This window comes from Anabrus simplex, chromosome 1, assembly GCF_040414725.1.
Source record: "Anabrus simplex isolate iqAnaSimp1 chromosome 1, ASM4041472v1, whole genome shotgun sequence".
NCBI lineage: Eukaryota > Metazoa > Arthropoda > Insecta > Orthoptera > Tettigoniidae > Anabrus > Anabrus simplex.
In genome coordinates, this window is record NC_090265.1 from 50,872,418 (window position 1) to 50,886,209 (window position 13,792).

Here is a 13,792-nt window from a genome sequence, read left to right on the forward strand (position 1 = left end):
AAAACCATTACTCTTCCGTCCGAACTACTCAGCCTGATGTTACTTGAACCTTTCTTCTCTTATGCTGATACCTCCATGCGAGCAATTGTCACATCTTTTCCTGTTCTGATAAGTGTTGAAAGGTAACAGTTATCTTATCTAGCTGTACTGAACCTTGACAGAATAATAATATCACGTATTCGATCTTATTTACAGCTAACTGTAACTTATCAACAGTTGCAACATTCTACATATGATAAGATTATGACTTACCACTTAAAATCAATCAGTTTTCGTCGTTAGGGAATTAAAAAACCATTATTCTGTCGGTCGATAATGGTAGAAGTAATCTGAAGATAATCTAATTTTTTAAATATAAGTTAACTGTATTATATATTCATACCCAGTGAACACGGGCACCTACAGTAGGATGGAAACAGTCATGGGGAGCGCAAAGTTAGCCGCTGTGTATCATATGTTATTCCTGTTTCAGGTTATATTATTTCCAGCGTACCTTGTTGGTAAGTACGGATTATTTTTTCATGTGGCCTTTGTTCATTCTTACCAAGGATAGGGTTTCCACACCGTCTTCACTGCGGTAACCTCATTCATGGGGTTGTAAATAATGTTCATAGATCTCTCCATATGGTTTTGAATGTATTTAAGGGTCAGAGTTCGGATATAATGGAGAGAGCGTATACATTACCCCCCATTAAAGTATGGTTCCAGTGTGTTGGGCCCTCACCGGGATTACTTGATTCGATAGCTGAAAAATCCTGAGAATACTGAGCGAGTTGGCCGTGCGGACAGGATCGAGCAGCTGTGAGCTTACCTTCGGGAGATAGTGGGTTCAAAACTCACTGTCGGCAGCCCTGATGATTGTTTTCCATGGATTACCATTTTCACACCAGGCAAATGCTGGTTAACGCCACGGCCTCTTCTTTCTCACTCGTAGCCCTTTACTATCCCATAGTCCCCTTAAGAACTATCTGCGTCGGTTCGGCGCAAAGGAGGAAATAAATCCTGAGGAAAGTAGCACACATTTTCTGGGTGATTTCTGATTAAATATTGTAGTTAGAATGATTTTGCAAATTTTGGACTGGGAAGACTCGGGAGTAAGGATGCGAACTTCTCCGGTTTGGGTCACGTAGTTCTGAGCTTGCATTCGGGAGACTGTGGGTTCGAACTCCACTGTCGGCAGCACTGAAGCACGCTGGGGCTCTACCTTAATTAAGGCTACGCCCGTTTTCTTTCTCCTCGTAACCTTTTCTCATTCCATCGTCACCATAATACCTGTCTGTGTCGGTGTGAGAGAAAGCAAATTGGAAGAAAGATTAAAAGTACTTTTCTATTTGGTTGAGATCCAGAATCAGTAGAGTGTTATTTATTCATTTAATTTTATTGTGTAATTTTTGGTATTATGCATTTTATGCTGCCACCGGTTGTAATCCACTTGTAGTAGAAATAAATAAATACTGTCTTTTATTCTTGAAATACCGTCATCAGATAACTAAAAATACATGGGACAGCCACCTGGAAACTAAAATTAATTAATGAATTATTCAAACCATCCCATCCCTTTTCTGTACAGCTAATTGCCCGATGCATACCGTATTTATCCGAATAATCGCCGCACCTTAACTTTAGGGAGTCTGATTTTGAAATAATTCCAACATTGAGGCAAATAAAACCCGCTAGAAGATATATTCCAATTTATGTCCACTAAACTGCAAAGATACAGTAGTAACCATATGACAAGGAGAATAACTTGTACATAACGCACATGTTGTTTCTTCTGTTTTACTCAGATGGACGTACAATCGCAGGAAATGACGAGAGAATAGCCGGGGGAAGATATGCCTTGCCCGGCGAATTCCCGTATCAGGTGAGTACAGATTCGTTCATAGTCGTATAGAATACGGCAGCAACTTAAACACGTGACAATGGACGTGAAACTTCGCCGTCTTGTGACACGCGACGCTAAACGCATGCTAAGAAGAGCTCTAGGGGAATATGTTTTAAACAGTTATAGTGTGAAATGTGGCTTAGTGTTCTCCAGAAACTAATTTCAAGTTTTACACTGGAAAGAATAAAACAGTTGAGATCCAGGCTTTGAGAATACCGCTTCTGGTTCTGAATATATCCCAGGACCGATTTTCTGAAGGTTTTGTAGATGTGGGATATTTAAGCTTCAACTTTGTTTCAGTTACAGACATTCAGCAGTAACATAATCCACATCCATTTTTCGGCTTAGGTTTGTGTTTATTTTCACATGATGGCCTGATTTTATTTTATTTCATCTCGACGCATGGGGAATAAATGCTATGACAATTTTATTTCATTTTGAAATTAAATGTGTTAAAACCACCACAAAACTTCCCGTGCTGCTGTTTGGCTGAAAAATCAGCGTAGTGGCTATCGTTGCATAGGGTCCCAAGTTCGATTCTAGGTCCGTTGTAGATTTTAAATTTAAATGGTTAATTCCTTTGACTAGAGGACTGTGGGCTTGTGCTTTCCTCAACATTCCTGCCACTCACACATAACACCATCCTCCATACCAATTACGCACAGTTCTTATACAAGACAGATGCTGCGTACCGCGTCGGGGAAGGGGGGGGGGATGGGATGTACCAGGCTACCGATAGCCACACGAAATGAAATCATTATATCACAAGCTTCTAAACGAAAACATTTCAATTCTATAGCATTTGCATGTTATTCTTCGTTTGCAGGTGTCAATCGGATATATAAATCCTGAAACCAACACTTACGCTCATCTCTGCGGTGGAAGCATTTTGGACAAACACCACGTATTGACTGCAGCATATTGCGGCGAAGTGTAAGTGATAAATATACTAAATATTTATGAACGTCAGAGGTAAACTACCGTGACAATTTACTAAATGTACAGGAGCGCAGAAAGAGGTTTCTGAGGTGCATAGCTTGCTACCTAAAGGGTAGTCAAGACTGAAATGTTTTGGATTTTTGACCAAAAATCGATTTTTCTACCTTTTCCTCAAAATACACTGTTATCACTTTTGCCCCAACGTCATTTTAAAAGTTCCCATTTCCTGGTTTAAGGGATAGTGGCACGGCATATATAATACAGCAAGCATACGCCCCCTTTTCGCAGTTTGTCAGTCAATAATGGCTTGAAAGATCTTTCCGACTAACATTTCAATAATCCCGCTGGAAGATATTTACCTGATAGTAAGCCTGTGCTGTTTATAAAAAGGACAGAAGTCTGAGGGAGTATTTTCAGTGCAAGTATGATTCTTTAAGCTATCAATTGCATTCTTTCTACCTTAAAACATTATCAGCTCATTGCCATGTATAAAATGTTCCTTGAGAAAGAGTTTTCATAAGATTCACTTGAAATTTTCAGATAAATTTTCAGTAATCATAGGTAATAAATTTCATATTAATTTACATTGTAAAACAAAAGCTAAAATCTATTCAAAACTGTTTGCTGTAACCTTAGAAAAGTTAGCCAACGGCCGTAACCGTGTTGAAACATCGGATCCAGTGAGATCTCCGAAGTTAAGCAACATTTGGGCGTGGTCAGGAGTTGGATGGGTTGTCACGCGCTGTTGGTGGGGGGTAAGGGAATGGAGGAGCGGAAAGGAACTGGCCACCCTACCGCACGTAAACTCCGGCTCAGGAATACCTCTGCGGAGGTTCGGACCTGCATTCGGGCAGAATAACCCTTACCTTACCCTTAGAAGAGTTACATATATTTGTTGAAAGTAGATTCGGTCTTACCAGAGACCATAATCAGCCAAAATCAAAGTTAAGGCAAAGCATGAATATAGATAAAATATATGAAGCAAGCATGAAATTCAAGACAAGTAATCAAAATTACATGTCCTGTGGAAGCTCTCAGCTTTCCTCCAATTTGAAGACTCTACCTCACAGACGACCACGTGAAACACTAAAATACCAGCACTTGAGGAATTTTCTAGAACACAGCTGAAACAAGTGTGAACAGAATGAGGTTGGTGGAAAAGTGTTGAGATGTTCATTTACTCCCAATATGGATTACTGAAGAAGTACTTAAAATACTAGCACTTGAGGAATCTCCTAGAACTCAGCTCAGCTTAAACAAATATGAACAGAATGATGTTGATAGGAAACAGTTAATATGTTCATTTTTCCACCATGGAGGCAAAACGTGGAGGAAAATATGAAAAAACAAATAATAAAAATAATAAAATAAAATAATAAAATATGACTAAATTGGGGATGAGGTATGTGGAATGGTGGTTGATTGCTGGAGGGAAAGGAGGGGGTTTAGAGTACTTAATTTCTTTTTATTGAAAATAGAATTAATATATCATATAAAAGGTTTCTTTTCTCAGATATTTCATTAAGGTTGAAATTCGGATTAAAGAATTCATGAAGGTGGATGAAACAATTCTCTAAGGTATTCACCAGAGAGCCCTCAGTAACCATTTTTAAGATTCTTAGATCCTGATCAATATTCGTGAATTTATGGTTTGAGTCCATCATATGTTTTCTCATAGCTGAAAATCTATTGTATTTACATTGATTTACATGTTCTAAGTACCTCGTGTCAAAGTTTCTACCTGTTTGGCTGATACAGGTGGACGGACAATTACAGCTACTACATTTAAGCATATAAACACCTGATCCATTGAATTTCTTGTAATTATAATTACTAACTGAGTTTGTGTTTTGAAGAATTGATGTACAGTATTATTATTATATGATTAAAAATATATTTTTGTATCATGTTTTTTGAAAATGTTAAAACGAGTTTCAGTATGTACAAGAATTAAGTGTAGTTCTGCAGTTTGTGATCAATTGATTATTACATTCATATTTTTAAAATAGCACCAAACTAGAGTTTTGTCTGTTGTATGAATATTTAAAAATTGAAAAATTTATATCTCCAATAGTATGAGGGAGCATGAGGTACGAGTTGGAGGGTTTGAATGAGAAAATTATGATTCTCACAGAGGACAGGAGGGAAAGTATGCCTCCTTCAAACAATGTGCAGGATATAGTAGGTGTAAAAGAGGGATGGGAGGGAAAGAGAGAATTGCAGAAGACAAGTGGTCTAATGTTTTAAGGGGAACGATATTGCAGGATCAGAATTCATGACATGCGTCTGTGAGAAAGCGGTACGAGTCATTGCAGGTAGAACAACAGAGGGAAGATGAGGAACAGGGAAGTGTTGCTGAGAAGTGTGGTAGTAGGAGTAGAGGAAAAGTTAGGAACGGTGAATGTAGAGTAGAGGGTTGGAAAATACAGGTGGAACACGGTTATGGGACGGAGAGAAGGGAGGAGGAAGTAGTTTCTGTAGCCGTAAGAAAAGATAGGGCTGAGCAGGAGGGGAGTGGAAGAAATGACGTGGGTTGGTTTGAGGCTCTGGTCAAGGGGGACTCCATTGTTAGGCATGTAGGGAAAATGTGGGGAGGAAAGGGAGCCAGGGTAGAGTGTTATCCAGGAATTAGGTTAAGGCAGATGTTGGGAAAGTGGAAGAGAAAGAGCAGGGGAGGGAGAAGGTGGTAGTGTTTCACGTTGGTACTAACAACTTAATTCAAGAAGGTATAATTGACGATATTGTTGGGGATGCGTGGAATCTGATAAATGCAACGCGGGTGAAATTTAAGGAATGCTGTGTAGGAGGGATACTGGCAGAAATGTGACTGGGGATTTAAGTGAGACTATGGTGTAGGTAAATTGGAAACTAGGAGTGAAATTTTTAGATCCTAATGTGTGGCTAGGAGATAAGGATCTGCGCTCAGATGGCATTCACGTGCTGTAAACCGCAGTGGTACATATAAGTTAGCAAGTTTGTTTAGAGGGATTTTAGGGAGGTACATTCAGGGAAACGAGATGGTCGAGTGAGAGGTGGTAAGTGTACAGGGATCAGGAAGTCAAGTAGGGATGACAAATATGTGTTAGTGTTTTACTGTAGAAGTATTATAAAGAAATGAATAGAATTAATTTAGTAGATATATAATTGTCAGGTATTGTAATAGGAGTAGAATCATGGCCGAGAAGTAACATAATGGATGCAAAAATTTTCTCACGAGACGGGAGTGTGTATCGTAGAGACAGGATCGGCATGGTAAGAAGTGGAGTACTCATTCTGGAGAAAGTTGAATTTGTGAGCTACAAAAATATTAAAGATGACAAACATGATATTCTAGATGTAAGGATCATCTCTAAAGATAATAGGCAAATTGACGTTTTGGAGCGTAGAGATCGGGAAATGGACGCGCTGACGCTGTTTCGGAATTACTTGTTAACATAATCAGCTATGTGTAAAACGATATGGAAAGGAACATGATTGTAGCTGGTGACCTCAATTCACCGAATGTCAATTGGGAAGGTAATGCGAATGACAGGAAACATGACCAACAAAAGGCAAATAAGTTAATATGGGAAGGACAGCTGATCCGAAATGTGATGGAACCAACTAGAGGAAAGTATATTCTGGACGTTGTGCTGGTAAAGCCAGATGACCTCGATAGAGAAACCGAAGTAATAATGGTATTAGTGATCGTGCAGATAAATTTTTCGTAGTTAAAAATAAATGTGATAGAAAGGGAGCTCTAAAATTAGGACTATTAGGCAGTTTAATGTAGCTGACAAAAGTTGGGCATGAGGGAGTTTTTAAGAAGTAACGATGATCGGTGAAAAACTGTAAATAAAAATGTACACAGAATCTTGACGTTAAAACCTATGTTGAGCAATGAGAGAGCAGGTTTGTACCTTTAAAGGTGGTAAGGAATGGTAAAGCCCCACTATATTATAACATAGAACTAATGATACTAAGAAGGAGGTGATGGTTGGAAAGAAATAGATTAATAAATTGGCTATGGAAGTAAGGAGAAATTAAAGGAAGACACTAGAAAATTGAATTTAGTAAAACGTCAGCTAATGATTACATGATGGCAAGGTTAATTGGCAGTCATAAAAATTTTAGTGAAAAATGGAAGTATATATATATATAGGAATTTTAAGGCAATAACAGGTTCCAATATGCTAAAGAGAATGAGTGGGGATATAGTATCATATCTGAAGTACTCATAAGATTACTGTTTGCATAACCGAGCTATACCAAATGAAAGGAGAGTGCTATAGTAGATCTTGTGTATAAAATAAACGTTGATAGTCATAAAGTTGAATAGTACACGCCAGTCAGTTTGACATGCATTGCATGTAAGCTTTGGGAAGACACTTTTTCTGATAATATTAGTCATGTTTTCGAAATTAGTAATTGGTTCGATATGAGGCAGTTCGGGTTTAGGAAAGGTTATTCCACTGAAGCTCAGCTTGTAGGATTTCAGCAAGATGGAGCAGATACCTTGGATTCAGGAGGTCAAATGGACTGTTTCGTGATTGACCTATCTAAGGCGGGAAACTACCGACAAAATTGAGTGCGATTGGACTTGAGAAAAGAGTGACTGAATGGGTGGCTATATTTCTAGAAAATAGATCTCAGAGTATTAGAGTATTAAGCTTTATCAAACTATGCAATAATTAAGAAGGGAATTCCTCACGGCAGTATTATTGGACCTTCATGTTTTCTTATATACTGTATATTAACTAGCAAATATACCCGTGCTTCGCTACGGTATTCCTCATTGTATACAGATATTGAAATACATTACTGTACATGCAGCGAGTAAGAATTTTTAAATTGCATGTCTCTTAGCGTTATCCGAGAAACAGCATAGAGTGGTCCACAGACATTGTTTCCAATATAAAGTGCGAGTTGCGGAGTTGTGATGATAACGGCAGGTCCACTTGAGTAGTATAATGGGAGAGTTCGGCGGCACCTCCGCCGCTGCACGCCTTCGCCCGCCTCCTCCTCCGCCGCCTCCTCCGCCGCCGCCTCCCGCGGGAAATTTGAATTTTGGCGGGAAATTTGAATTTTGGCGCGAGATTTGAATTTGTAAACAAAGCCACGTGCTTTTTGACAGCTGTCATCGACAACAACGCAACGCTAACCTCACTGCTGCCATCTTGACGGGCCTAAACCTCACTAGTGCCAACTTAACCTAACTAGCATGAGGTAAACAAAGCCACGTGTTTTTTGACAGCCACGTGCTTTTTGACAGACAACAACGCATCGCTAACCTCAGTACTGCCATCTTGACGGGCCTAAACCTCAGTAGTGCCAACTTAACCTAACTAGTGCGAGATAAACAAATCCACGTGCTTTTTGACAGCCACGTGCTTTTTGACAGATTTGTAAACAAAGCCACGTGCTTTTTGACAGACAACAACGCATCGCTAACCTCAGTACTGCCATCTTGACGGGCCTAAACCTTAGTGGTACCAACTTAACCTAACTAGCGCGAGGTAAACAAAGCCACGTGCTTTTTGACAGCCACGTGTTTTTTGACAGCCACGTGCTTTTTTGACAGCTGTCATCCGCCATCTTTGAGCACGGTGCTGCCCTCTTTCGTCACCTATCATCGGCAGTGCTGCCATCTTGACGGGTCTAAACCTTAGTGCTACCAACTTAACCTCACTAGTGTGAGATAAACAAAGCCACGTGCAGCTGTCATCCGCCATCTTTGAGCATCGTGCTGCCCTCTTTAGCTACTTACCTTTGAAATGTGGTACGTTATCCGCCATCTTGCATCCGAAACCTCAGTGCTGCGCTCTATGTAGTGGCGGCAAATTCCATGTGCTCTTGTTTGGAAACAAAGCCACGTGCAGCTGTCATCCACCATCTTTAATCACCGTGCTGCCCTCTTTAGCTACTTACCTTTGACAGTTGTCATCCGCCATCTTGCATCGCCAACCTCAGTGCCGCACTCTATGTAGTGGCGGCAAATTCCACGTGCTCTTGTTTGGAAACAAATTCACGTGCTATTTTTCTGACAGCTGTCATCCGCCATCTTTGAGCACCGTGCCGCCCTCTTTAGCTACTTACCTTTGAAATGTGGTACGTCACAGCTGTCATCCGCCATCTTTAATCCAGAGAGAACAGTGCTGCAATCTATGTGGTGGCGGCAAATTCCACGTGCTTTACAAATCAACATGCTTTTTTGACAGCTGTCAACCGCCATCTTTAATCACCGTGCTGCCATCTATGTGGTGGCGGTAAATTCCACATGCTTTACAAACCTATATGCTTTTCTGACAGCTGTCATCCGCCATCTTTAATCCAGAGAGAACAGTGCTCCCTCTATGTGGTGGCGGCAAATTCCACGTGCTCTTGTTTGGAAACAAAGCCATGTGCAGCTGTCATCCGCCATCTTTGAGCACCGTGCTGCGAGCAATTTCGTCAGTTGTCATCCGCCATCTTTAATCTACAGAACACCGTGCTGCCCTCTTTATGGCTACTACCTTAAGCACGTAGTAGCGGGCAATTTGAAAAGTTCTGTTAGCTATCATCCGCCATCTTTAATCACCGTGCTGCCATCTTTAGCTAGATACCTTTGAAATGTGGCGGCGGATAATTTGAAAAATGCTTTTTGACAGCAGCTATCTTTGAGCACCGTGCTACCCTCTATGTGGTGGCGGCAAATTCTACATGCTTTACAAACCCACGCGCTTTCTTCTTTTTTGACAGCCATCTTTAAGCAACAGAGTACAGTGCTGCCCTCTTTGTTGTGGCGGCAAATTCCACGTGCTCTTGTTTGGAAACAAAGCCACATGCTCTTTTGACAGCTGTCACCCGCCATCTTTAACCAACAGAGCACTATGCTGCGGGCAATTTCGTTAGCTGTCATCCGACATCTTTAATCAACAGAGCACCGTGCTGCCCTCATGCGGGGTAATTTCGTTAGCTGCCATCCGCCATCTTTAAACACCGTGCTGCCCTCTTTATGACTACTACCTTAAGCACGTAGTAGCGGGCAATTTCGTTAGCTGTCATCCGCTATCTTTGAGCACCGTGCTGCTCTCTGTAGTAGCGGGTAATTTGAAAAGTTCTGTTAGCTGTCATCCGCCATCTTTGAGCACCGTGCTGCCATCTATGTGGTGGCGGCAAATTCCACATGCTTTACAAACTCACGCGCAGCTGTCATCCACCATCTTACATCGCAAACCTCAGTGCTACACTCTATGTGGTAGCGGATAATTTTAAAAAGAAAAATTCTACAGCAGCCATCTCTCGACGCTAATTGCACAAGATGGTAGCTATACATGACTCCTTAAAGGTGCTCATGCAAGATGATCGCTATACATAGACGCCCTTGGGATGCTTGCGCAAGATGGCGGTTATACAAGGCTCCTTATGAGGGATGCTTGCGCGAGATGGTGGTTGCTCTTATGAGGCGGCTCAAGGATCCATGGCTAGAGACGCCCTAAGGATGCTTGCGCAAGATGGCGGATGCAAGATGGCGGCTATACATAGCTCCTTATGAGACAGCCAGTACAACATGTGATCAGAACATTGATTGATGTGTTCAGAACACAAAATAAGTAGAATCGAACACTGTACTCGATACAACATGTGATTAAAACATTGTGTGGTGTGTTCAGAACACTAATCGAACGCTGTATTAGGGGATACCTTTGTTTAGATTGAAACATAACAAGACTAGAATTGAACACTGCACATTGATTGATGTGTTCAGAACACAAAATAAGTAGAATCGAACACTGTACTCGATGTCGTTAACTTCAACATGTGATTAAAACATTGGCTGGTGTGTTCAGAACACTACATAAGTAGAATCGAACGCTGTATTAGGGGATACCTTTGTTTAGATTGAAACATAATAAGACTAGAATTGAACACTGCACTCGATGTCGGAAGATCAGATTGAAACATAACAAGACTAGAATTGAACACTGTACATTGATTGATGTGTTCAGAACACAAAATAAGTAGAATCGAACACTGTACTCGATGTCGTTAACTTCAACATGTGACTAAAACATTGTCTGGTGTGTTCAGAACACTACATAAGTAGAATCGAACGCTGTATTAGGGGATACCTTTGTTCTAAGAAGATCAGATTGAAACATAACAAGACTAGAATTGAACACTGCACTCGATGTCGTTACATGTGATCAGAACAATGATTGATGTGTTCAGATCACTAAACAAGTAGAACCGAACACTGTACAACATGTTAGGGGGGGATACCTTTGTTTAGATTGAAACATAACAAGACTAGAATTGAACACTGCACTCGATGTCGTTACATGTGATCAGAACAATGATTGATGTGTTCAGATCACGAAACAAGTAGAACCGAACACTGTACAACATGTTAGGGGATACCTTTGTTTAGATTGAAACTAACAAGACTAGAATCGAACACTGCACTCGATGTCGTTACATGTGACCCGATACAACATGTTAGGGGATACCTTTATCCTAAGAACCGAACACTGTACAACATGTTAGGGGATACCTTTGTTTAGATTGAAACTAACAAGACTAGAATCGAACACTGCACTCGATGTCGTTACATGTGATCCGATACAACATGTTAGGGGATACCTTTGTTTAGATTGAAACATAGCAAGCCTAGAATCGAACATTGTTTGATGTGTTCAGTACAACTTCAATGATTAACATACACACTGTGCACATATCGCATAGCTAAAAACACACTGTGCACATATCGCATACCTAACACTTCAAATGATTTGCTTAGTACGAAAATAAAAATAAAAAATCTATACCGCGTAGCTAACTCGTTCATCACACTGCTAAGACGCTTAGTAATTGTGAATACACTCATACGAAAATCAAGAAAGCACACTGCGTAGCCAACTCGCTCGGCACGAAAAAATCTATACCGCGTAGCTAACTCGTTCATCACACTGCTAAGACGCTTAGTAATTGTGAATACACTCATACGAAAATCAAGAAAGCACACTGCGTAGCCAACTCGCTCGGCTCACTCGCTTAGTAATTGCAACACACACGGATAAGAATGTTCCGAGATACTTACATGTTTTTAAGGGGGGGTGAAAGATCATAAATTATATGTACACACATGTTGTCTCCTCCAAGTTGTAAGATGAAATAGACGCAGTACTGCGAGTTTCCACCCTAGCTGGCGAACGGAAGTAGCATGATATCTCAGCAAAAAATAAAAATACGCGTGAGCTTGCAAGTCAGACACAATGATGGATACCGCGATTCAAATCCTGGTAACTTATGCCGTCGGGAAGGGTATCCGGCTAGATCATGTAATGATGATCGCACAGGTCCCACGCCTAGCATTTACAGCTTCCAGTTCGAACCCGCTATCATCCGAAGTAGCGAGAATGATTGAAGAGTGTTTTAGTGTGATTCATTTGTTGGATGGAGGCGTTAAGCTGCCTTCTTCGGTAGGAGTAGGCTATGTCGGGATATCGATTTAAAATCTTAGTCAGGAAGGGCAGCCGGTCGTAAAACTATGGTGTGAGGCGGGGTGTGCAAAAAAGCTAGCAATAAGTAAGGGCTGTTGATGGGGACGTTAAACCTTGTGCAGACTCCTTCGAAAATTATTTTTTGAGTACAAGTGTGTTGATGCTGATTCATTTGTCGGATGGAGGCAATAAGCCTTGTGCAGGCTTCTTCAGTGGAGTAGGCTATGTATCGGTACCGGGATATCTAGCTATAAAACCCGCTACAACAAATTTATCGCGTATACTGCGATTTAAAATCCTAGTCAGGAAGGGCAGCCGGTCGTATAAAACTATGGTGTGAGGCGGGGTGTGCAAAAAATCCAGCATTAAGTAAGGGCTGTTGATAGGAGGCGTTAAACTATGTGCAAGCTCCTTCACCAGGAGAAGCCTACATGCCGGTACCGTGCAGGTTCTTTCGATATGAGTAGGCACTGTGTGTGTTTTAACCTCTCCGTACAATCATGATAGTTTACGTTAGGAACTTACATAGGCTAAATGCTACACATTCCGTGGCAGAGCCGGGAATCGAACTCGGTCTAAAATTATTTTTTTGAGTACAAGAGTGTTGATGCTGATTCATTTGTCGGATGGAGGCAATAAGCCTTGTGCAGGCTTCTTCAGTGGAGTAGGCTATGTATCGGTACCGGGATATCTAGTTATAAAACCCGCTACAACAAATTTATCGCGTATACTGCGATTTAAAATCCTAGTCAGGAAGGGCAGCCGGTCGTATAAAACTATGGTGTGAGGCGGGGTGTGCAAAAAAGCCAGCATTAAGTAAGGGCTGTTGATAGGAGGCGTTAAACCATGTGCAAGCTCCTTCACCAGGAGAAGCCTACATGCCGGTACCGTGCAGGTTCTTTCGATAGGAGTAGGCACTGAGTGTGTTTTAACCTCTCCGTACAATCATGATAGTTTACGTTAGGAACTTACATAGGCTAAATGCTACACATTCCGTGGCAGAGCCGGGAATCGAACTCGGACCTCCGAGGGTAGCAGCTAATCACACTAACTACTACACCACAGAGGAGGACTATTTCAGAATATTTTACAACCTTAATTAGTACTGTGTTTTAAGAGCTTGAATGGTACTCAGCTAAGAAGACGTTCGCGAGTTACAAGCCGCTTATCAGTGTCCTCGTTCAAGGCCGAGCCGGAAGATACGTGTACAATTTCAGCTAACACACGCATTCCGCTGCTCGCTCTGCGCTGATACGACTTCATGGACAGTAGAACAAACCCATAGCCTACAGTATGCATGCCTCTCACCCGGTAGTCTCAGGTTCGATTCTCTTGGGAATAAAAATGTGTTTAAATCGCAAGAATTTGTTGAGTTGTCCTTTGCACACTCTTGCCTTCGCGATGCGTGTTCGATAATTGTTTTCAACCGGTTGCCCTTCCTGACGTCAAAGAACTCGGATTAAGAATCTGTCGAGATTCGGGGGTTTTACAGCTAGATGCACTTCTT

The 13,792-nt window shown here is 41.2% G+C and overlaps 1 protein-coding gene across 1 annotated transcript in view; it reads left to right on the forward strand.

The window, feature by feature from the left end:
• Window positions 1-406: 406 nt before the first annotated feature.
• Window positions 407-13,792, forward strand: part of LOC137496907 (trypsin-like) — a 64,609-nt gene continuing 51,223 nt past the window's right edge. The window contains exons 1-3 of the mRNA XM_068230013.1: window positions 407-500; window positions 1,788-1,864; window positions 2,712-2,818. Coding sequence (XP_068086114.1) covers window positions 410-500; window positions 1,788-1,864; window positions 2,712-2,818 — 275 coding nt within the window. The 5' untranslated portion in view covers window positions 407-409. The remainder of the gene's footprint in view (window positions 501-1,787; window positions 1,865-2,711; window positions 2,819-13,792) is intronic.